The sequence below is a fragment of the Thalassophryne amazonica genome, chromosome 13, assembly GCF_902500255.1.
Source record: "Thalassophryne amazonica chromosome 13, fThaAma1.1, whole genome shotgun sequence".
Lineage (NCBI taxonomy): Eukaryota > Metazoa > Chordata > Actinopteri > Batrachoidiformes > Batrachoididae > Thalassophryne > Thalassophryne amazonica.
Window position 1 is genome coordinate 27,240,635 of NC_047115.1, and position 23,167 is coordinate 27,263,801.

General features: G+C 39.3%; 1 protein-coding gene across 2 annotated transcripts in view; it reads right to left on the minus strand.

Annotated features, from left to right (window-relative positions):
* dachc (dachshund c) overlaps positions 1-23,167 on the minus strand; it is an 87,758-nt gene that overhangs the window by 44,070 nt on the left and 20,521 nt on the right. For both annotated transcript variants that reach the window (XM_034184284.1, XM_034184283.1), the window contains exon 2: positions 8,729-8,838. In XM_034184284.1, coding sequence (XP_034040175.1) covers positions 8,729-8,838 — 110 coding nt within the window. The remainder of the gene's footprint in view (positions 1-8,728; positions 8,839-23,167) is intronic.

Below are 23,167 nucleotides of genomic sequence, written 5' to 3' on the forward strand. Positions count from 1 at the left end.
CAGACTTCCACTTTCAATTCGACATTTTTCACAACATCTGGAAGATTCATGTTGTTATGTCATGTAGCCTGACATGGAATGTCAACCACTATTTCATTTGGTTTTAACTGGTATGGCTATAATAATTTTAAGATGGAACCCAAAACTGGATACATTAAAGTATCGATTCTGCTCAGAATGAACAGCCTTTGGGGGGTGTTGGTGAATTTGGTCTGAAGCCTTGGTGCCAAGTCAATAATGGATCAGCACCAGACCCACTGTGATGACCCCAAGCAAAACAATAGCACCAAAAAAAAAAAAAAAAAACATGCATGCAGAAATAAATGCCTTGACTGACTCTTTTGTGCATGTTTTTAATCTATCACAAAAAATAATTTTACAGACAAGCAGAAAGCTAATGTGTTAGAATATCATCTTTACATATCAAAAGCAAAAAGAACACAAAACTTTTCAGATTATTCTTCAGATTTCAAAAGGGTCTTTAATGCACTAAAGATGACTGTCACCATTTACTGTGTACCTCGTATTCATAAGAAACACTAAGTTTGCATGTTACAAGTTGTTTCTCCTGTGTCAGCACTGCATATGCTAAATTTATCAATTAAAATGCACACATCTCCTCCCAGAACTCCACCTCCTTATATTATTGATGAGGATTAAAATATGTCATTATATGGGTCGCTACCCCGCAGCATCACCTGCAGACGGCACCGTATTCTGCAGAGACGCAGCTTATTCTTTCTTAAGCACTGCGAAGGACAACTCCGGAGATAAGATCTTAACTTTGTGATCTGTCTCATTCAGCTGTTTGCTAGGTAATTTCTTTCACTGCGCAACATCTGAAAAGAAGGTGGGGGACCACCTGAACTTTTGACCATTTCTCTGGGAACTGAAGCAAAAATATGTAAATAATTCCGTCTTTAATGCAGGACCCAGAAACAATGCAGAATAATTACATAACGCTGTTTTGTCAGTTATTACGGCGCTTTTTCACCATAATTAAAGATGACAAAAACTTCCTCTTTGTCTACATCATCTAAAATCTATTTTTTTTTAAATATGTTTATCTTTATGTTGATTTAGGCATTTTATGCTCCTGCTATAAGACAGTGATTGTAGTGCATTGGTAAAGATTCTGCCTATTAATCAGAGTTTCTGTAAAATGCAGGTTCGAATCCTGCAAGTGGCATTTATTTTTTATTTAACCAGGGTTATTTAACCATAGGGTTCTGTATTGGGTCCCCTTTTATTTATTATTTATATCAACCCAGTGATTTTCATTAATTATACACCACTATCTAATCTATCAGTGTCCGCTGATTGTAGTAATTATTTATATACCCGGCTGCAAATAAGACATAATGAGAGTGCACTGCTTCATTCATGTCATTTCATGCCTGTATGTCTATGACCGTGGGTCGCATACAGAGGCACAGAGGAATCATACTTGTATTGTCTGCTCGATAACAGGAATTAAATATTGGAAATTGCGGTGTTTTATATGGTGTGTGCTTTTTGTTTTGTTTCTCCACAGCAGCAGCGCGATGTGGTACAACACGTTCCAGCTGCTTGCACTGTGTTCATGCATGAGTGTACATGAAACAGTCAAATATGATACGCGATCCGGACCGATTGTCATGGTAACGGTCTGATATGGGAAACATCAGACTGAAAATCAGCCAATCAGAGTGCACGTACCATCCTAGCCATATACTAATAGTATGTATATGATAAAAAGAACCTAAACAATTTATAAATACATTAAGATAGTAAATTAACATTTTTAAAAATTTCATAAATTACAGGAAATAAAAGGGTTGTTGAGGTTTAATGTTCTAAAAACATTCTGGACTCACACAAGATTCCAACTTATTATAGAAACTTTGCTTAACTTATTACCATCCTTGAAAATGTCAGCTAATCTAATTTTATAAACACTACCCAATCTAGAGCCTGTGGATCCCAACGGGAAACACGCGAGTGGAACTTTAAGTCTACTACACCCAGTCAAAATTCAGTGTTAATAAAACTAGATCATTTTAGTTTCATCATGTATGAAAAAATACATAGCTACTTAAATGCAACTGTGTGGTCTGATCTGTGGGTTTGGCTCAAATAAAATACAGCAGCTGAAATTTTGAGTGGAACATAGAAATTTGAAAGTATGCCTCTGGTACTGGTTTCTCGTATTGGTTACCTCCTCTGCAGATTTTATAATTTTGTTAACTTTAACTATTCTCAATGGTTGTGCACCATCTTACATGGAGGACCAGAAGAGGTCGGTCTGTTGAGTTTTTTTTTTTTTTCTCTGAATGATGAGTTTTTTCATTTTGATTGTTAATGTTTAAATTACTTCGCTTTAATATGTGTGTTATTTATTTTTTGTATTTTGATTTGTGAAGCACTTTGGAACATACTATACAAATAATAGCAATAGTATAATAACAATATCAATAGTAATAATCAGGGGCGTAGCATCAAATTCTGGGCCCTAGGTACTAGCCATATTGACCCCCCCCCCACACACACACACACTGTAATGTTCGTTTTTATTAACGCAAACACCACATTTCTAATGCGTAGTCAAACCAGGTCTAAATCATGTACCTTAGATCACACCTGGGAGTCAGAACCCTTTTTAAAGTTGGGGGAGCAATATTGACTTGGGGGGGGGGGGGTCTGGGGGACCAAACTGCAACATTTTCTAGAAAAATGGTGCAATTTGGTGCATTCCTGTCTGTTAAAATGCAAAGGAATGCAATTTGGTCCCCCAGACCCCCCAACTCAACTCAATTCAAGCTCACCTCTCTTCAAAGAATTTGGTTAGCAGCTGCTTTAACACATTTAGTTTTCTTACCCTGCTCTTTTTTTTTCCTCTTCTTTTTTGAAATCCAGATTTGATTTTTTTTTTTAGGAAAGACATTTTATTTCAGCCTAAACACTAGGGCTGTAACTAATGATTATTTTACTGATCAGTTCATTGGTTGATTATTTTTTTGATTAATCTTTTTTTTTTTATTACATGTGAGTTTTGCCATTATTTCTTTGAGTTATTATTAAAAGGCCTTTTTCACACAACATCAATGTTTGAGCTTGTAACAAAGTTATGTTATATTCTCGTCAAAAACATACCTGGAGTAGTGTTTTGTTTTATTTTGCACATATACATCGCCGACACACCACAAAGACATTTGTAGCAGGTTTCACCCGATTATAAGTATTTTTAGATGCCTACAGCAACTATCTCAACCACTGACAACATATTACAGCAAGAGTCCATGAAACTATTTTAAAGGCCTGACTAAAAGTGTAATATGTGATCTTTAAAAACATATTTTCATGAAAAAAAGACAAATGTGCAGTTAACTGCATTTTATTTTTTCTTGTGTAAAAACACAGCTTTGATGTGGTTTGACCGAAACAAATTGTCATTAAACTTAAATAAAACGGGGGTGAAGTGGAGGTTTAAGAGTCACTAGGTTTTCATAGGAAACAGTTATTTATTTCTATATTTATTTATTTATTTATGTTCATTGTTAGTTGGATTTATCTTTTCTGTTGTGTTTAATCAGGTCCTTTTGTTTCTTTCTCTAAAATTGTATTGTAGCATTACTGGTTATTATTACTATTATTGTTATTGCTATTATTGCTAATATACAAATAAAAAATAAATTAAAATATTACAATTTGTAATACATTTGACTCTTTTACAACAACAAACACTGAGCCATGAATTATTATACAGAAAACAAATGCACACAAATGTGCTGACAGCTGCAACAGCTTAATGCTAACTTTAACATTGAAAACGCCATAGACATGCTAATGCGTTAGCATCGGCCCCGTTTTAAAGTTATAAAATACATCTATCAACTGTTTCAGAAGACCATAACAGGTCAGATTAACTTAAAAAGGTAAATATTACAGACATATGCTCTTTGGGGTTTTAGCGGGGAAAAATTAAGATAAAGCAATATAAAACAATGAATCAACAAAGCAGTAGATCGAAGAACTGCTGCTTCAATCTGCTGCTTTGAAGAAATGAAATATTTGCAGTAAAACAAAGTTATTTAACAACTAAATGATGACTAAATTAGTTGACAACTATTTTAATAATCGATTAAATTGATTAGTTGTTTCAGCACTACTAAATACCCCCTCTTTCCGTCAGATCCCGTTTGTGATATGTGTGTGTGTGTGTGTGGGGCAGAGTGCTGCCTATGCGCCTGGACTACACCATTGTACAACTATGCAGGGGTGGGAAGGGCCCTCAGAGATCTTTCAATATTATTGTTAGAGCAGAATTATGTTTCACAACATTTATACATTCATAGTAATAATATTCTTTTACAACATGAATTGTATGAACATTAATAACATGCAACACAAAAATGTAATTAATGCCAGTTTTTGTGCCCCCCCCCCCCCCCCCCCCCCCCCCCATGCTCTGGGGCCTGGGTACATAGTACCCTTTACCCACCCAGTCTGACGCCCCTGGTAATATAAATAATATAAAATAATAGTAGAAAAAGTATTAATGACAATACATTTATTAATGAGTAGGAACAGGAACAGAAGTAATGTCATAATAGAAATAGAAATAGTAGTAGCAGTATTTGAAGTAGAAGTAATAGCAGTAGTAGCAGTAGTAGTAGTAGTAGTGTAGCTGTTGTTATTATTAATTGGTGTGCTATTGGCTAATTGTCACCACTTCTGAGTGTTTCACTACATAAGGATGCGGCATCTTTAATCGGCCTCAGTAGACCTGTGAGGGGCAAATACTGGATTTAAACCCACCTTCTGTTGGCTTCTTCAGGCCAGCAGATAAAATTTTACGCGATTGAAAACACTGACTTCTGATGCTGCTAGTGCAACGATCTCCTGGCAAATCCTCAACTAAATTGTATTCATGTTGAGTGGGGGCACAAAGGTACTGATTGAACTGTTGCCTGGGAGTTTTGGATTCCAATTAGGATTCACTCATGACTCATTGAGCATTGTGGAGCTCATTCAATTAAGCCTAAACATTCAGCACTGTGCAACACGGGGCATAGCCCAACATCCGCATGGTGTTTCACATGTTGTTACAAAAAGAAAGACACATCTCATGACAGACTTCATTTACATATCACACTGAAAAATATTACTACTAGGACAACCAGAAACTAAAAATGAAGTATGCATCAAAACTGAGGGAAACACTCTTAACCAATCTTCCTGTTTATTTATGTGCAAATTGTGCATACTTCACTTGGAAGTCTTACAAAGGATAAGAGTGCCATGTGATGAGAAAAGTTAGACGAAGACCCGGGCAGACACTGGAATTCAGAATGTTACAGTGGATGTATTGGTGGCTTCCCTCACTCATCTCCTTCTTGCACAGTCACTCTGTTTTTGAAATTTGCTTTCTCCAGACAGAGTTACTATACCGTTTGTAATTCTTAATGACTGCAGTAAAGGAAGTCTGGGACATATTCAGTGACTGGGAAATGTACATGTATTCATACGCTGATGTGTCTAAAGAAAACTGGCTGGAAAAGTGATGATTTAAACATCAACAATCTCATGTCTGGTTTGTCCAATTACTTACAGGAACTACGTATGTATAAAAATGTAATTCCTAAACTGTTGTGTTATTTTCATTAAACCCCTTGAATTAAAAGAACAGACATGTAGCACAGTGGTACAAGAGTTGGGCTCCCAATATGTACATCTGTGTTTAATTCCCAGTCATGCTACTTGTCTGTGTCCTTGGGCAAGACGTAGGTGTAAATGGGTAAAGCATGTTCAAAATCTAAAATTGTGTTTAAAAGTGATGTTATGTCCGCATCAGTCTAATAAAATCATTTCTGACTGAAAACTGACCTGTCTGCAAAATTTTATTAAAACTGGTTCATGTGCTTTTGAGACATCCTGCAAGCAAACAGGTACATTCAGTACCAGGGGTCCTGCACCCTCTTGCTTTTGGTGTGTGCACCCTCTGACAAAAGATAAATAAATAAATAAATAAATAAAATGAGCATTAAATGCCATGCATTATGCTCACGTCTTCCTTAATATAATCTTTTTCCTGTAAAAAAAAAACAAACAAAAAAAACACAACAACAAAGAAAGCACTACCAGTGAACAATATGTCTATTGATGGAAAAACAGTGTGATTACTGAAGAAGAAGAAAAAAAAAAAAATCAAAATTGTGTCAAATAGTCCATCAAATGGTTTAAAAAGCTGTGACCTTCATGTAATTATGATGTCTCATTAGACTGTTCATCTTGTTTATGTGTCACATACTTCCAAGATTTCATATACTTTATATACAGGATCAGCTGACATAGAACAAGATTCTGTTTGCAAGAATACAAGAGGAAACAATCAAGCTCCCTTTAGAATATTCCACCTCAGATTTTCAGACAATATCCTCCCCACCAGCATCCTTCCCTGCTGCCCTCATACTTAATTTTTCTAGAAAAATCCCAGAAAGTGAGCACACTCATTCACTCATCTTCAACTGGTTATTGTAATTGGGGGGGGGGGGGCTGGAGCTTATCCCAGCAGTCAGAGCATAAGGCGGGTACACCCTGGACAGGACGCAAGTCTGTTGTAGGGCCATATGTAGACAAGCACACATAAATATGGACAATTTTTAAGATTTCCAATCCACCTAACCTGCATATCTTTGGATGTGGGAGGAAGCCAGAGCACCCGGAGGGTACCCACGTAAACACAGGGAGAACATGCTCCACACAGAAAGGCCACAAGCGGGAATCAATCCCATGACCTTCTTGCTGTATGGCAACAGTGCTAACCTCTAAGCCACCGTGCTGACCCAGAAAGTGAGCAAATGATGCTTAAAGCTACAGTGTGTGTGATTTGGTGCCATCTACTGGTGAGAGAGCAGACTACATTGTGCTTTTGCTAGTCACAAATGCATCTTCCTGCATTGTGATAAAAAACACGTATCAACTTCCACATCAGAAAAATTAGTTTTTGCCAACTTACTGCACGAGCAACCAGGAGACCATGCATAGGGGTGCAATCACAGATTTGTTTTTCTTCAGTCTTTTGGCCATGTTGCAGACTGCATAAGGTGGCGTAAGTATGTCCCTTTGGGGACATGAGGGTACCTGCCCCCATGTACGAGGTCTATTAGAAAAGTATCCGACCTTATTATTTTTTTCAAAAACCATATGGATTTGAATCATGTGTGATTGCGACAGACAAGCTTGAACCCTCGTGCGCATGCGTGAGTTTTTCCACGCCTGTCGGGGGCGTCATTCGCCTGTGAGCAGGCTTTGAGTGAGGAGTGGTCCAGCCCCTCGTCGGATTTTCTTTGTCAGGAAATGGTGGAATGATTTGGGCTTTTTTTCCATCAGAATTTTTTCAGAAACTGTTAGAGACTGGCAACTGGAAACCATTAGAAAAATTTATCTGGCTTTTGGTGAAAAAGTTACGGGCTTCACAGAGAATAAGGAGTGTTACTGTCGCTTTAAGGATGGCCCCCAGTGGCTGTGGGGCGCGCCGCGCTCCGAAGCCACCATCGACAGGCTGAACGACCATTTCATTTCTAAACGGATGGCTGTCTGGAACCGTGACCATCGTGTGCCATTTCTCTGGTTATCACAAGAGCTGGACATCAACCATTTTCCGGCAGATTTCACTTTTAACAAGAGATTTTGTCATGGAAAGCCGAGCGGAGGCTTCGCGCGTCACGATGGATTCGCTACTGGAGTGAGACAAAACCACCTCCGTTTTGGTCTCACAGGACGGCTTTGAGATGGCGTTCAGACAGCTGTCGGTGGTTTTTCCATCGAGTGATTATCCGAGAAATTGTGGATGTGCCTGGACATGCCAGAACATGTCCCGTGAGGCTTCATCACGGCGTTGGTGTGCGCCATGCGGCACCGCCGCGACGCGCAAAGCCTCCGCTCCTCTTTCCATGACAAAAACTCCTGTAACAGTGGAATGTGCCATTCATTTCCAAACTGGACGCTGTGTTTTATCCGGGACGTCGTCTGACTAGCACAGGAATTGTGAAAAGACGTGGACATCAGCACTTTTTCGGCACACTGAGACAGACGCGCGGAGGAATTCCGCGTGTCGCGGCTGTGCCGCATGGCGCACAGCAACGCCGTGATGAAGCCTCACGGGACATGTTCTGGCATGTCCAGGCACATCCACAATTTCTCGGATAATCACTCGATGGAAAAACCACCGACAGCTGTCTGAACGCCATCTCAAAGCCTGCTCACAGGCGAATGACGCAACCGACAGGCGTGGAAAAACTCACGCATGCGCACGAGGGTTCAAGCTTGTCTGACGCAATCACACGTGATTCAAATCCATATGGTTTTTGAAAAAAATAATAAGGTCGGATACTTTTCTAACAGACCTCGTGAATATGAAGGGTTCAGTCTAAGCTAATAAAACACATCAGTAATTTGATCATGGTAATTATACAATTACAATTATATAATTAATCAGGTATAATTAATCAGGTAATTATACACCAATGACGGCATGGTTGTGAATGCTATATTCCATTTATTCTCATAAACATCCATAAATCCTACATACTGTAGCTTTAACAACAAAATACACTATTCCATCAATGCATCAATATCAATGCATTTTATCTGTACAGTGTTTCTTTCAACAATGAAATTTCAGTGCATTGGTGAGCTGATATTTCTTTTGTACACATGTATGTACATGGGAATCCTGGGTGGTCACCTGCAGGGGGCAAGATCCCAGCATGCAACAGACCGCTGTGGGACAGCATGTGGTGGGTTCCGCCCTCTGTCACACTCTGGAGCCTCTTGGGCGGTCGACCAGGTCTAGAACTGCAAGCAGAAACACAAGCTAATGTTAGTCATTAAGCAGTTTAACGCTGCAATCACTCAGTTTCTCATGCTGAGAATTTGATGCTTGGCCTGCTTTTAGAAAGTGTCCATCTATCTATAAAATTCTGCTCCTGCTGAAGTGTCAACAAGAAAAACACTGAAACATGACCAGATCCAGCGGGTGTGTGTTCAGCAAATATGACCTCCCAGTGGATACGAGCAAGCAAAAAAGGAGGTTCCTCATGGCGTCAATAAAGCATCTCATTATGGTTCAGCTTACTCCTACATTTATTTACTTATCATGTGTTTGCTCGCTCCCTTACTTTCCATCCTTTCCTTATTTTCGCAGTTCTTGCCTCCTTCCAGTTCCCACCATGTCACCCATTCCAATCAAGGCAAAGACTTCCTGCAGAATCCCACGGTTTGATTGAGCCAGGCATGCTCAATCAATCCCGGAGCAAGTGAAAAGCTGTCAGACATCACACTGGCTCCGACTAAACGGCGTGAATGTCCTGACAAGGGAAATGACACGGGCCACATCAGCCTTAATGACAGCCAGAGCAGCTCATCTCCTTTTTCACATCAGCCCGACATTGGATAAGTGTTGTAGAGATGAGCGTGCGTGTCTGTGCGGGTTAACAAAGGGAGGAGAGCGCGAGGTGAAAAGCAATGCAGAGGAAGACAGGAAAGTGAGGAAAAGTTCGCAGGAAACAAATGCATCATCCCAACGAGAGAGGGAGAAAAGGTGGGAAAGAGCAAAAACGAGAAGATGGAGGAATAGGCCAGCAGCAGCTTCTTAGCGTGGGGTGTTTTGAGCAGATTTTAATTAGAATCTAATCCAGCCGTCATTAAGGCCCCATAAACGAAGCTGTCAGTCAGGAGATTAATGGCGCCTCATTTACATATTGCATATAATTCATCAATTACCCGGCAGAAAGGACCAATCCCCTGTTGACACACCCACTGGCTGAGAGAGGGGGAAGATGGAAAGATGTAAAAAGGAGAAAGATTGTGCAGTGACTAACTGTGTGAGGAAAACAGGCATCTTGGGCACTCGTGTGTGTGTGTGTGTGTGTATATATATATGAAGTGTTCAAAGGTTAATTTGATGAGCCGATGAGCTCCACAGTTCCTGCACTCGGTTTTAATGAGTTGTTATTATTGTCTCTTATTATGGGCTCAGACCGACTGGGATGTGACAGCTGACATCAGATATCTCACACACACACGCGTGTGCACGTGCACAGAGACAGGTAGATGGCGCACGTATTAACATTTCACAGCAAGAACGTGCAAAAGTGGGTGCTATTCATATATGTGTGTGTATATACACGTCATGGGGACAGATATCACTTCCCACGAACACTTGTGGGGACAGGCTTCTGCTGTGGTGAGAAAACGCACATGGCTGGCTGGTATGTTTCTTATCGCTTTTGCACGTTATGGTTAAGCAAATGAAAAATGTAAAAAGTGACACTTTTCACCGATAGCACATGCCTGTCACGAAACTGACAGGAAACACAAGGTACATTGCATGAAAGCTATTCACACCACACTAACAAAATAATCAGCTTAACATGCTTTATAAAGACATTTGTAGGGGGAAACACAAGATCAAATCAAGACTGTTTAATATGTCAAGGTCAAGGTCAGGTTTATTTATAAAGCACATTTACAAACAGTCAACACTGCCCCAAAGTGCTGTACAATAAAAGGAATTAAAATTATATTTAGTTAAATACAAGAACAAAATAAATCAACAAGACAATAAAAGATGTGGCAGTATTCAGCTCATCTTGTGTTAAAAGCCAGTGCAAAAAGATGCGTCTTTAAAAGAGTCTTAAAAGAGTCAATTGAAGGAGCCAGTCGGACATTTAATGGCAGAGAGTTCCAGAGCTTGGGTCCCGCAACAGCAAAGGCTCTGTCTCCCCTGGTCCTTAGCTTAGATCTGGGACAGACCAGTAAACTCTGGTCCGCGGAGCGCAGAGCTCTTCCTGGAGTGTGCAATGACAGCATATCAGATAAATAGAATGGGGCTTGACCATGAATTGATTTAAAAACAAGCAACAAAATCTTAAAATCAATTCTAAAAGCAACAGGCAACCAGTGCAGTGAAGACAAAACAGGAGAAATGTGTTGGTTCCATTTGGCTCCAGTGAGCAGACGCGCAGCTGCATTTTGCACCATCTGCAGGCGATGCAGAGACGACTGATTAAGACCAACATACAGAGAATTGCAGTAGTCTAAACGAGATGTGATCAAGGCGTGCACAACCTCTGCACAACCTGTTCCAGCTGTTTTGGGGGCAGGTAACGCTTGATTTTACTTAAAAGTCTAAGCTGGAAGAAGCTTGTTTTGACCACTGTGTTGATCTGCTTCTCGAATTTAAAAGAGCTGTCTATAAAAACACCAAGAGTCTTAGCAGATGAACGACAGTAGGAGGTGAGTGAACCAAGGACAGAAAGGTCAAGGTCACCAAGGACCACAATCTCTGTTTTGTTTTCATTTAGATTCAAAAAGTTTAAAGACATCCAGTCTTTGACTTCTTGAAAGCAAGTCTGTAGGATGGCAGATGAGTTTGTTTTAAGGTTCAGAGGTAAAAAAATCTGCACATCATCAGCAAAGCAGTGAAACTGAATGTTATATTTCTTAAAAATTGATCCCAAAGGAAGCAAATAGAGCGAAAATAGAATTGGCCCTAAGATTGAACCTTGAGGTACTCCACAAGTCAAAGGGGCTTTCTGTGACGCAAAGGGACCAAGGTTTACAGAAAAGCACCAACCAGTCAAATAGGACTTGAACCATTTGAGCACTGTGCCATTTAATCCAACGCACGATTCAAGGCGAGATAATAAGATTTGGTGGTCAACAGTGTCAAAGGCTGCAGTTAAATCTAAAAGCACAAGCACAGCTGAGCTGCCAGAGTCCATGATTAAAAGAAGATCATTAAAAACTTTTAAAAGAGCAGTTTCAGTGCTGTGCAAAGGTTTAAAACCAGACTGGAATTTTTCAGTTATGTCAAATGCAGTAAGGTGCGACAGTAATTGAGTATAGACCACCTTTTCAAGTATTTTAGATAAAAATGGCATCTTAGAAATGGGTCTATAATTAGAAAAAATAGCAGGGTCAAAATTATGTTTTTTTTAAGAGGGGCTGTAATATGGCCTGTTTAAAGGAACAAGGAACAACACCTGAAGTCAGAGAGGCATTAATCAACTGTAAAATACAAGGGCCAACTCAATCAAGGACTTCTTTCAAAAGCTTAGCAGGAAGGAAATCCAGTGCACAGTCTGAAGGCCTTAAACATTCAACAGTTTTAGATAAGTCACACAGAGAAATAGGCTCAAATTGACTAAAAACAGCTGTGCACTCAGGAATGATGCAGGGGTCAGTGATGACAGCTGGCAAAGAAGATCGAATGAGTGAGATTTTGTCACTGAAAAATTGACAAAATTTGTCACACAAAGAAACAGAGGGAACAGCACCAATTGAATCCATAGGGCTAACAATTTTGTTCAAAACATTAAAAAGAACCTGGGGTTTGTGAAGATCTGTAGACACAATATTTGCCATATACTCTGATTTTGCAGTCTTAACAGCATCTTGATAATCCCCAGTGATACTTGAAGTTGATCTTTCTTCCATTTCCGTTCTGCATGGCGGCATTCCCATCTGTGTGTGCGCGTGATGTCATTGTGCCATGACTCTGAGCGTTTTGCACGCCGATTAGTGAAAGGGGAGACAACATTGAGAATCTCTGAGCACGTAGTATTGAACAAGCTAACCAACTCATCAATATCTGTATTAGAATCGTAAGACATAAGTTCAGCAGCAGAAAAGAGTGGCGCAGTAGCAGGGGCTGGCGCACTATTTGCCCTGCTACTGTGCCTATGTCTAACTGTATACTCGCCGACTTCATGCATGAGCAGAGGACATCTAAAGAAAAATAACAAGACACTCAGAAAACTGACCTAAGAACAAGACAGGAATCTGAGGGTTGCTTGATGAACAACTACTATTTACGTTTCCTGTCAAAAAGCAAAAAGAAATACATAGATAAAATTTTAAAAGCTTCTACTTTTCATGCTGTTTTGTTCTCCATACATCATACATCAAAACTAAGATCCAAGCTTTCAACAATTTCCTAGAATTGGCCATCAGAAGTCTGTCTATGCAACAAAGTGTTGTCTTGGCAGTGACGTTCATGATTCTGGGTCAAGCAAAGGTCAGAGTTTTTAGGGTTCCTGTCTTACTGTATGCTTACAAGACCTGGATGCTAAACAAGTGACTTAAGGCAACAACTGGATCTCTTTGGTACTAGGTTTCTTCAGGGGATACTTGGATACTACTGGAGTGACTTGGTGTCAAAGGAGCGGTTCCTTCAGGAGACTCAGATGAGGCGCATCATTTGCATTCTGGGGGAACGTCAGCTGGAACATTTTGGACATGTGGTCAATTTCTCTGTGCGCAATTGATGGTAGATTGCTACATTCGAGAGGTGGCAATGGACTGGTTGTATGTGTGGGTCGTGGCTATCCAGGATCAGGGCGGTCCCATATTGTTGTGGGCGCAGTGACGCAAGGTGCCAATGCCTGCTTCCAGATGACCTGACATCCAAAACGCCTGTGACTTGTTGACCTTGCAGTACTAAAGGGGTCTTAATAATTGTAGGATTAAGTACCTGTATTTTAATTTTAGGAACTACAGAATCAGTGCATGGAAGTCAACTGAGGTTCCTCAAAAATCTTCAAAACATATGTTCTAAAAGATTCTGAGTTTTATAACAAGTGTGTTCAGTGAGATATAGCTGAGTTAGTTTGTAGACTCTTTATGAAAGAAGAAAACATAATCCAGATATAGTCCCTGAGGGCCATCAGGCTGGTGCTTATCTTCGGATATCCCAGTGTAAGGGGATGATGATAGTCTGTGACTCCCCTCAGTAGGATACCAGTCCATCACAGGTTGCTTCCTCAAGTAACGCTTGTTTCCATTTACAGCTGGGAAGACTGGGCCAACGCAGATAAAGTGTCTTGTCCAAGGACACAGACAGGTAGTATTACCGGGAATCAAACCCAGGTCTACAGATTGGTAATTCACATCCTATTTCACTGAGCTTCCAAATCTTTATAAAAGTCGATCTGCTCTGTGTAAGCCTGATCACGTCAAGATCTCAGAAGCTAACCAGTGGCGGGACCTGGTTAGTACTGGGATGGGAGACCTCTTTGGAACACCAGCGGCTGTGTTTCTCCAGGTTACACTGGCGTTGTGTCAGGAAGGGCATCCGGCATAAAACCTATGCCAAATCCCAATGCGGATCTGGCTGTATCTACTGTGGCGATCCTGAACAAAAAACAGGAGCAGCCAAATGGACAACAACAACAAATCTTCCAGAATACAGTCAAACACAAGTATCATCAAGGAATAATAATGTCAGGCAATACAACTGGTATAGTTATCTCTCTCCCATAATAGTTTCATCTAATAGAGTAATATTTCAGATTTTCACATATTCCAATTAGTTGTCCAAGTTGAATAGTTAAGCAAGAAATGAGCCCTTCTAATTTACATCTAAACAGGTATCTGTCAAACTGATTACTACAATAAACCTTATTTGCACACTTTGCTGTCATCACACATTTAATCCACCCATTCATGATGATCATGTATAGCCCAAACAAAACAGAACTGATTGTATTCAAAAATATAAGTATAAAAAAGCATCACTTTGGAGTTACACATTACTGTCAGAGTCATAGCATCTTGCTTTATACATCAACTTTGTATCTACAACATTGTCATGTGATGCACCAAAAGAAGAAAACCAGAAACTTTCTGATAACATTCAAAGATATAAGTATCACCATCTTGAACAACGCATCACTGTTAGAGTCATGACAACTTGCTGCGTCACATCTGTGACACCATCAGAATCAGAATGATCTTCATTTTCTGATTCAGATCTTTGGCAAATGACTGTTAAGCTCTCAGGCAATACATCGCCATCAAACCAGAGAGGCTCCAACTTACCATCCACGAGAGTCCAGCCATTGTTATCAGTAGGATTGGGAATATGAGCATGCTTCCAACTTCTCACAAGAAAGTTTACCCGTCTGATGTGCCGTTCCAACCTTGCTAATGGATGTTCAAATTTAGCGCTCTGAGTATTTTCAGTGACTTGAGGTGACCTATGCCCTTCAGTGCATCTGAGGTGTCACATCCACAATAGGCACAACATGCCAACAGTGTGGAGTTCTGAGATATTTTGGGCCATTGTTGTCACATTGATTTGGGTTTTCTTGTTTCCAGCTCCAGTATCAAAGAGAGTGGTAACATCATCCATCTTTTTGGCATAATACAGGAGGATGAAAAAGACATCACTGTCACAGCTTTTCACTTGTATGTACCAGTAACCACAACTCCTCCCATAGTTACAGTACAGGACTATCCCGGAAAACAGTGTATATATGTATTATATTCGTGATCCACCAGCCTCAGACATGTCGCAGCTACTCATTCACCCTGTGCAAGAATGAGAACACTGGTAAGTACTTACATAAATACATGTGTTTTTCAAAAGCTGTTTACAAAGATGTCATTGCCTCTGTAATATTGATATTGTTTTGATAAGGTGTATATATATATATATATATATATATATATATATATATATTTTTTTTTTTTTTTTTTTTTTTTTTTTCTGGATTGGTCTGATGTCAAATAAATAATGCTCAACTAATCTTTGGCTCCATAATATGAAAAAATCTTAAAATGCAAGAATTCTCCTGCTGCTGCTGAGGCTGCAATGCAAATTAATTTTACCGAAATTAATATTAGACCTGAAAATGAAGATTATACTCATGATCTTGATGATCAAAATGGGTTTAGCCTTTATTAAGATGAACTCAACTAAAGGATGAACATCAACAAGAATTAGAATGAGTGACTAAATACCGACAGAGTACATGAAGCATGTACATTTTGTCAAGACTCCATCAGTAAATCCCTGTTTTGTTGCCTGTTAGGGCATGCAATGGACCAGGAAGAGGTGGATTATTATAATACTCTGTCTGCCAGGGGATACTACATGAATTAAAGTAAAAGAAATTTTATAGTGATTGAAAAGAAATGTCCAAAGTTAAGATAATGAATGAATTTTGAATCTAATCCCTTTTTAAAAAAATCTCAAATAAGATGCAAATGGCTACATTTAGGTTGTCAATAATTTCAGACAGGGGCGTAGGTTTGCATATGGACCATAGGGACAAGTCACAACCAATATTTTGGGATGGCAAAATAGTCCCTACCAATATTTAGCATTTTTTTTTTACATAACAAAATCATTCACTATTTTTTTGCGAACTCGATACTATAATTTTAGTCGTCACGTTTTGTGTTTTCAACGTGCCAGAGTGACAGGGTTACCCATGTTGCAATTTCATTAGCTCACGTTCTTCTCACATGGACATAAAGCGCATCTCGTGGCAGGCAGTGCTTAATTTGTAAAGTGGGTGGTCCCGGAGCGCAGAGGATGGGTGGCTACGGTGCAGTGTTGCCAGATGTATGATAATTATCGTATTTGTACGATAGTTTTGCCCTCTGTATGATGTACGATCAATAATGGGAAAAAAATCCAATATGTACGATAATTTCAGTTGGTTGCCCAAACATGCATCTCTCTCTGACACCCAAGAATCATTTTGCAGGCGTTGCACTCAGGCGGCATCAAAGACACACCACACACAGGGCTGCTGCTAGCTTTGGCCGGCCTGGGACAACGTCATTTGAAAGCCCGCCCCCTCTCTATACAAAGTAATGAGTTCCCATCCAATCTCTGCCGTGACAGGAAGATTCCCCAACCAACATCATCTTTTTTTTTTTCGAAACTTTATTTCAACAAATGCAACAACAAACGAACAAAACACAAGAGCAAAGAGATATACAAGAAAAATAAAAAAAAGTTCAAGTTCCTTATGGAGGTGTCAACATTTTTTCTGTGTTCAACAAAATCTGCACAAGTGTCCATGGCATCGGATGACGACAGCGACCTTGAGGTTGAATTTGACTCTTTCTAGTCTGGTAATTAACACGTTCGTGTCCCTTCACAGAAAAAAAAAATCTTTCTAGTCTGGTAGTGCATTTGCGTTCTTTTTGTGCCATAGTTTCCCCATTACTATAATTACTGTTTAAAAATGTGACATAAAATTCTTTGTAAATTAAAAAAAAAACGCTAAAATAGCTACGTTGTATGCGTTTTGTTTGTGTACGATAATTTCTCCCAAAATACGATAATTTTGAGGTTTTGGTACGATAGTTTCATATTTCATATCTGGCAACACTGCTCCGGCGCAGAAAAACAAGAAGGGCGGAGGGGGGGGGGGGCTTGCGAACAATGCTGTGCGCCACACTTAAAATAAACTGCACACCCACACAAACACGCACACACACCTTCACAAATGACACTAACACCCTGCCTTTTCCTCAAAAATTACTACATTTATGTTTGCTGTCTGTCTCTGTACTTTTCTGTCACTTTTGCGCTCTTTTTCATACTTTTCCCTCGTTTCAAAAGTCACCGAACGCACTTTACTGTAATATATGCAACATATAGCATACTGTTGGAAAGCATGGGTTCTTGGCTTGCTGTCAGTGTTAAAATTTTTCAGAGTGAGGGCTTACGGTAATGAGAATCAGCGGCGCACTAGTGTGAAACTTCGGTATTTTTCCTCTGCGTTATGACATCACAGGCTTACGTTTACCGTAATACACCATATATCATTGTAAAGCCCCCTTTTTTTTTTTTTTTTTGGCAAATTAGGTTGCCAGATACCTACAACTGCATTATTGATGAAGACAATAGATTATACATCTTGGTTGCAAAAACTTTTTTTTTTTTGTTAGCTCCACAAACATTTTTTTTGTTGTCTTGTTCTCTCAGGTGTAGGCCTATAGAATAGATTCGTGATTTTGGGTGCAATTTTGTTATTTAAGCTATTTGTTTGTTTGCCTACACACTTGATAATGTAAATAAAGTGTTAAATTATTCAGCATTATGTCGTCATATGTTATGTATTATGCTGTACTTGTGCGTCTAATGGTATGAGTGGGTTAGGGGGTGGTGATGGTGGGCAGGGGGCGGGGGGAGTGGTATTGTCCCTACCAAAGCTGAGACCAAACCTACGCCCTTGATTTCAGACATTAACTTTAGGACTCTAAAAATATAGATTTCGACACCAGGATTATGTTTTGAGGCCAACTGAAAGGGAAGATATGAATAAATGCGAATTTGCATTATTTTTTCACATGCACATGGGTGCATCCCAGTTTATATACCATTACCAGTCAGTTTGAATTGTAGACATACCAAGGCTTCCAAAAACCCATGGGTCAGACTGCTGTGGGGGGAGGGGGGTGGAACCCCTGCAGCCCAAGGCCTAATTCCATGAGGAAGAAGCAGCGCACAAACAATGACTATATAACCTGCAAGCATTATGAATGAAGTCATGGAAGGATCTTCCAACCAGACCAGTCTGTAAAAACTGTATTTACCATGAATAATGTATTATTTTTTCCACATCGTTTCCTGGACATCTTTTTGTGTGAGTTCCGTGTACAGCTGCACTGTGCCACAAAACTAAGCATTTTTGGGGGGCATCAGACCCACAACCCATCATTTAGTAGAATAAGACCTCAGCCATCTGGATTCCAGTCACCTTGTACTGCAAAATAATTGTTTTAATTTGTCCAATCAAATGACCAAACTCTGAATGTTTTCAGCTTTGCTCTCCATTTTCTATTACTGAAAAATTTCATGTTTTGTTTCTACAACCCCTGGCAAAAATTATGGAATCACCGGCCTCGGAGGATGTTCATTCAGTTGTTTAATTTTGTAGAAAAAAAGCAGATCACAGACATGACACAAAACTAAAGTCATTTCAAATGGCAACTTTCTGGCTTTAAGAAACACTATAAGAAATCAAGAAAAAAAGATTGTGGCAGTCAGTAACGGTTACTTTTTTAGACCAAGCAGAGGAAAAAAATATGGAATCACTCAATTCTGAGGAAACAATTATGGAATCACCCTGTAAATTTTCATCCCCAAAACTAACACCTGCATCAAATCAGATCTGCTCGTTAGTCTGCATCTAAAAAGGAGTGAACACACCTTGGAGAGCTGTTGCACCAAGTGGACTGACATGAATCATGGCTCCAACACGAGAGATGTCAATTGAAACAAAGGAGAGGATTATCAAACTCTTAAGAGAGAGTAAATCATCACGCAATGTTGCAAAAGATGTTGGTTGTTCACAGTCAGCTGTGTCTAAACTCTGGACCAAATACAAACAACATGGGAAGGTTGTTAAAGGCCAACATACTGGTAGACCAAGGAAGACATCAAAGCGTCAAGACAGAAAACTTAAAGCAATATGTCTCAAAAATCGAAAAATGTACAACAAAACAAATGAGGAACGAATGGGAGGAAACTGGAGTCAACGTCTGTGACCGAACTGTAAGAAACCGCCTAAAGGAAATGGGATTTACATACAGAAAAGCTAAACGAAAGGCATCATTAACACCTAAACAGAAAAAAACAAGGTTACAATGGGCTAAGGAAAAGTAATTGTGGACTGTGGATGACTGGATGAAAGTCATATTCAGTGATGAATCTCGAATCTGCATTGGGCAAGGTGATGATGCTGGAACTTTTGTTTGGTGCCTTTCCAATGAGATTTATAAAGATGACTGCCTGAAGAGAACATGTAAATTTCCACAGTCATTGATGATATGGGGCTGCATGTCAGGTAAAGGCACTGGGGAGATGGCTGTCATTACATCATCAATAAATGCACAAGTTTATGTTGATATTTTGGACAATTGAAAGGATGTTTGGAGATGATGAAATCATTTTTCAAGATGATAATGCATCTTGCCATAGAGCAAAAACATTCCTTGCAAAAAGACACATAGGGTCAATGTCAATGAGCAGATCTGATTTGATGCAGGTGTTAATTTGGGGGATGAAAATTTACAGGGTGAGTCCATAATTTTTTCCTCAGAATTGAGTGATTCCATATTTTTTTCCTCTGCTTGGTCTAAAAAAGTAACCGTTACTGACTGCCACAATCTTTTTTCTTGATTTCTTATAGTGTTTCTTAAAGCCAGAAAGTTGTCATTTGAAATGACTTTAGTTTTGTGTCATGTCTGTGATCTGCTTTTTTTCTACAAAATTAAACAACTGAATGAACATCCTCTGAGGCCGGTGATTCCATAATTTTTGCCAGGGGTTGTATGTGAACAAAAAACACCGGAACTGTTTTTTTGTGCAAGACAAGTAATGTGAATACATCACTTTAGAGAAATTTATTTGGTATCCACCCATTATCTGTCCTTTCATAGTTCTGTCCTTGTAGATCTGGAATTGCAGTTGGAAGGGCATCTGTACAATGGCTGAGACAATACAACACTTTCAAATTAAGACAATATTCGCAAATGCAGAAAATACTCAGAAATACAATAAACACCCACAGGTCACTGCTTCAAAAAACATCTTCATTTGGGAAAAACAAACAAACATAGTACATGTAGCAATTTAACTTAATAACATGCCTGCTGCAAACTCATACAATACACCCAAAAACACAGATGGTTCGCAAAGCTCCACATCACAACAGAAGTATGAAGAAACAACACAAAAAGAGATTTCCACTCAGATGAATTTTACTGACTTCTGCTGTTCAATGTTAAGAGTAAACCCATCAATAAAGAAACATTCAGGTTTGCCATTTTATGAATTTGCAACAAACATCAAATTAAATTACTGCGTGTGCTGCAGGTCACATCTGTTTGTGTTCTCTGTGTTTGTAAGCTTTTTTTTTTTTTAATTTGTTGTTGAGGAACCAGGACACGCGGATGGGAAATGGGCTACTAGAACAAGACATACATGGAACTAATGAAGTACCACTATGATCCATTACATGCGATGCATGTGGGAACAATGGATGAACAAATGACCAACCTCCACACTAACCAAAAAGCACCTGGTAGCTCAGTGTTCTAACAAGCATCCACCACATAGTAACAGGATACAAGATTCAAGATGGGACAACCAAGTGTCAGAACATCTGGGCCACATATTATTATTATATATTATTAGATTAGAAGTCCCCAAGTCCCAGTGGGAAACAGCACCAAATGTGGTTGAAAATGACAGGGGTAAGGACTTCAAATTCCAGACAGACGAGCAGCTGCTGGCCAACCAACCAGACATAATGATGGTTAACAAGGGCTGCGGCAATCCCAACAATAACATCAGAAAGAAGCAGCACAAGAAAAGTGAGAAGTACCAAGGGCTGAAAGAGCAACTGGAGCAGATGTGGAAGGTAAAGTCCAAAGTGGTCCCAGTGGTAATGGGAGCAACAGAACCCCCAAATTGGAAGAGTTGCTCCAGCAGATTCAGGCACAACATCAGAGGTCTCTGTCCAGAAGAGTGCAATCCTAGGAACAGCTACGATACTGCGCCAAACCCTCAAACTTCCAGGCCTCTGGTACTGCACCAAACCCTCAAACTCCCAGGCGTCTGGTAGAGGGCCCGAGCTTGAGGAACACACAAAGAATATAGATGTGTGTAATTTTTATCATTGGTACACTTCAACTGTGAGGGACAGAATCTAAAAAAAATAAAAATATCAGAAAATCACAATGTGTGATTTTTGAATAATTAATTTGCATTTTATTGCATAAAAAAAGTATTTGACCACCTAGCAACCAGCAAGAATTCTGGCTTTCACATACCTGTTAGTTTTTCTTTAAGAAGCCCTTCTGTACTGCACTCTTTACCTGTATCGCACCTGTTTGAATTTGTTACCTGTACAAAAGACACCTGTCCACACAATCAATCACTCCAATCTGTCCACCATAGCCAAGACCAAAGAGCTGTCTAAGGACACCAGGGACAAAACTGTAGACCCACACAAGGCTGGGATGGACTACTAGTGCAGCAAATAACTGAAACAATCCTGTGAATGGTAATACAAGCACCAAAGTCAGCACAAATACTCCATAGACATTACTTTTTTGAAAAAAATGACTAGCCACTTGAATTTTCAATAGGCGGCCAGGTAGCGGGCAATTGAAGAATTACACAGGGGTCAAAATTAAAACTCCTCCAATCAAATTCAAAACTACACTACATTATTTATCTGATCATAACAATTACAAAAAGGTATACTTTGGATTATCTATGACTGAATGTTCGGGAGTTACAGACTAAAAACAGCAAAAATGGTGACAAAGGTCAGTTTCAGTTAGTACAGGGATCAAAAGTTAAAGTTGCTCCAATTTTGGTAAAATGTGATGCAGGAGAGAGCTGAAACTCAAAACCTGAAAGATCTGGAGAACATCTGTATGGAGGAGTGGACCAAAATCCCTGCTACAGTGTGCAAAGTGGTCAAGAGCTACAGGAAACATCTGAGCTCTGTAATTGCAAACAAAAGTTTCTGCACCAAATATTAAGGTCTGTTTTTCTATTGTATCAAATACTTATTTCATGCAATAAAATGCAAATGAATTATTAAAAATTACAGACCTCTCCATTCTTTGTAGGTGGGAAAACTTGCAAAATCAACAGTGGATCAAATACTTATTTGCCTCACTGTATATATATATATATATATATATATATATATATATATATATATATATATATATATATACATATATATATATATATATATATATACATATATAGATAGAGAGAGAGAGAGGTTACCTGTTGCCAAATTTATGCTTTTTGTATTCATCATTGCTTTCTGCATTTGCTGGTGTTGCCTAAATTTGGAAGGCCTCACCCCCCTGTTGGCCACCGTACATCCTGAATAAAATCTGTGCAAAATCACTTTACAGGTTAAAGGTTGGCTCTGCTGTTATTTCACAGAATAAATGATTAATCAGTAAAGTAACAGGCAGATTAATTGTTCATGAAAAATAACCAAAGCTGTGTGTGTTTGTGTGTGTGTTCTCTCATTCTTTTAGGAGTGGGGTTGCACTCTCAAAATATTTTTTTTTGCAGCATACTGTGCTTAACAAAAGCAGGAAATGTATTTTTAGTTTTCAAGTAAGAAGGTACAGCAACACTGCAAGTGATTTTGAAACACCTCAAACGAACACATAAAATGTAGGACGCCCAAAAGCAGACATGAACAGCGATGTGGCAAATAAAATACACCAAGACCAAAGACTGTGGTTGGTTTTTACTGCTGCCGCTTCCCTTTGCCTACTACTGTTTATTTGCACACACTAATTAATGGGGATCTGTGTGCATTTTTTGTGTTTT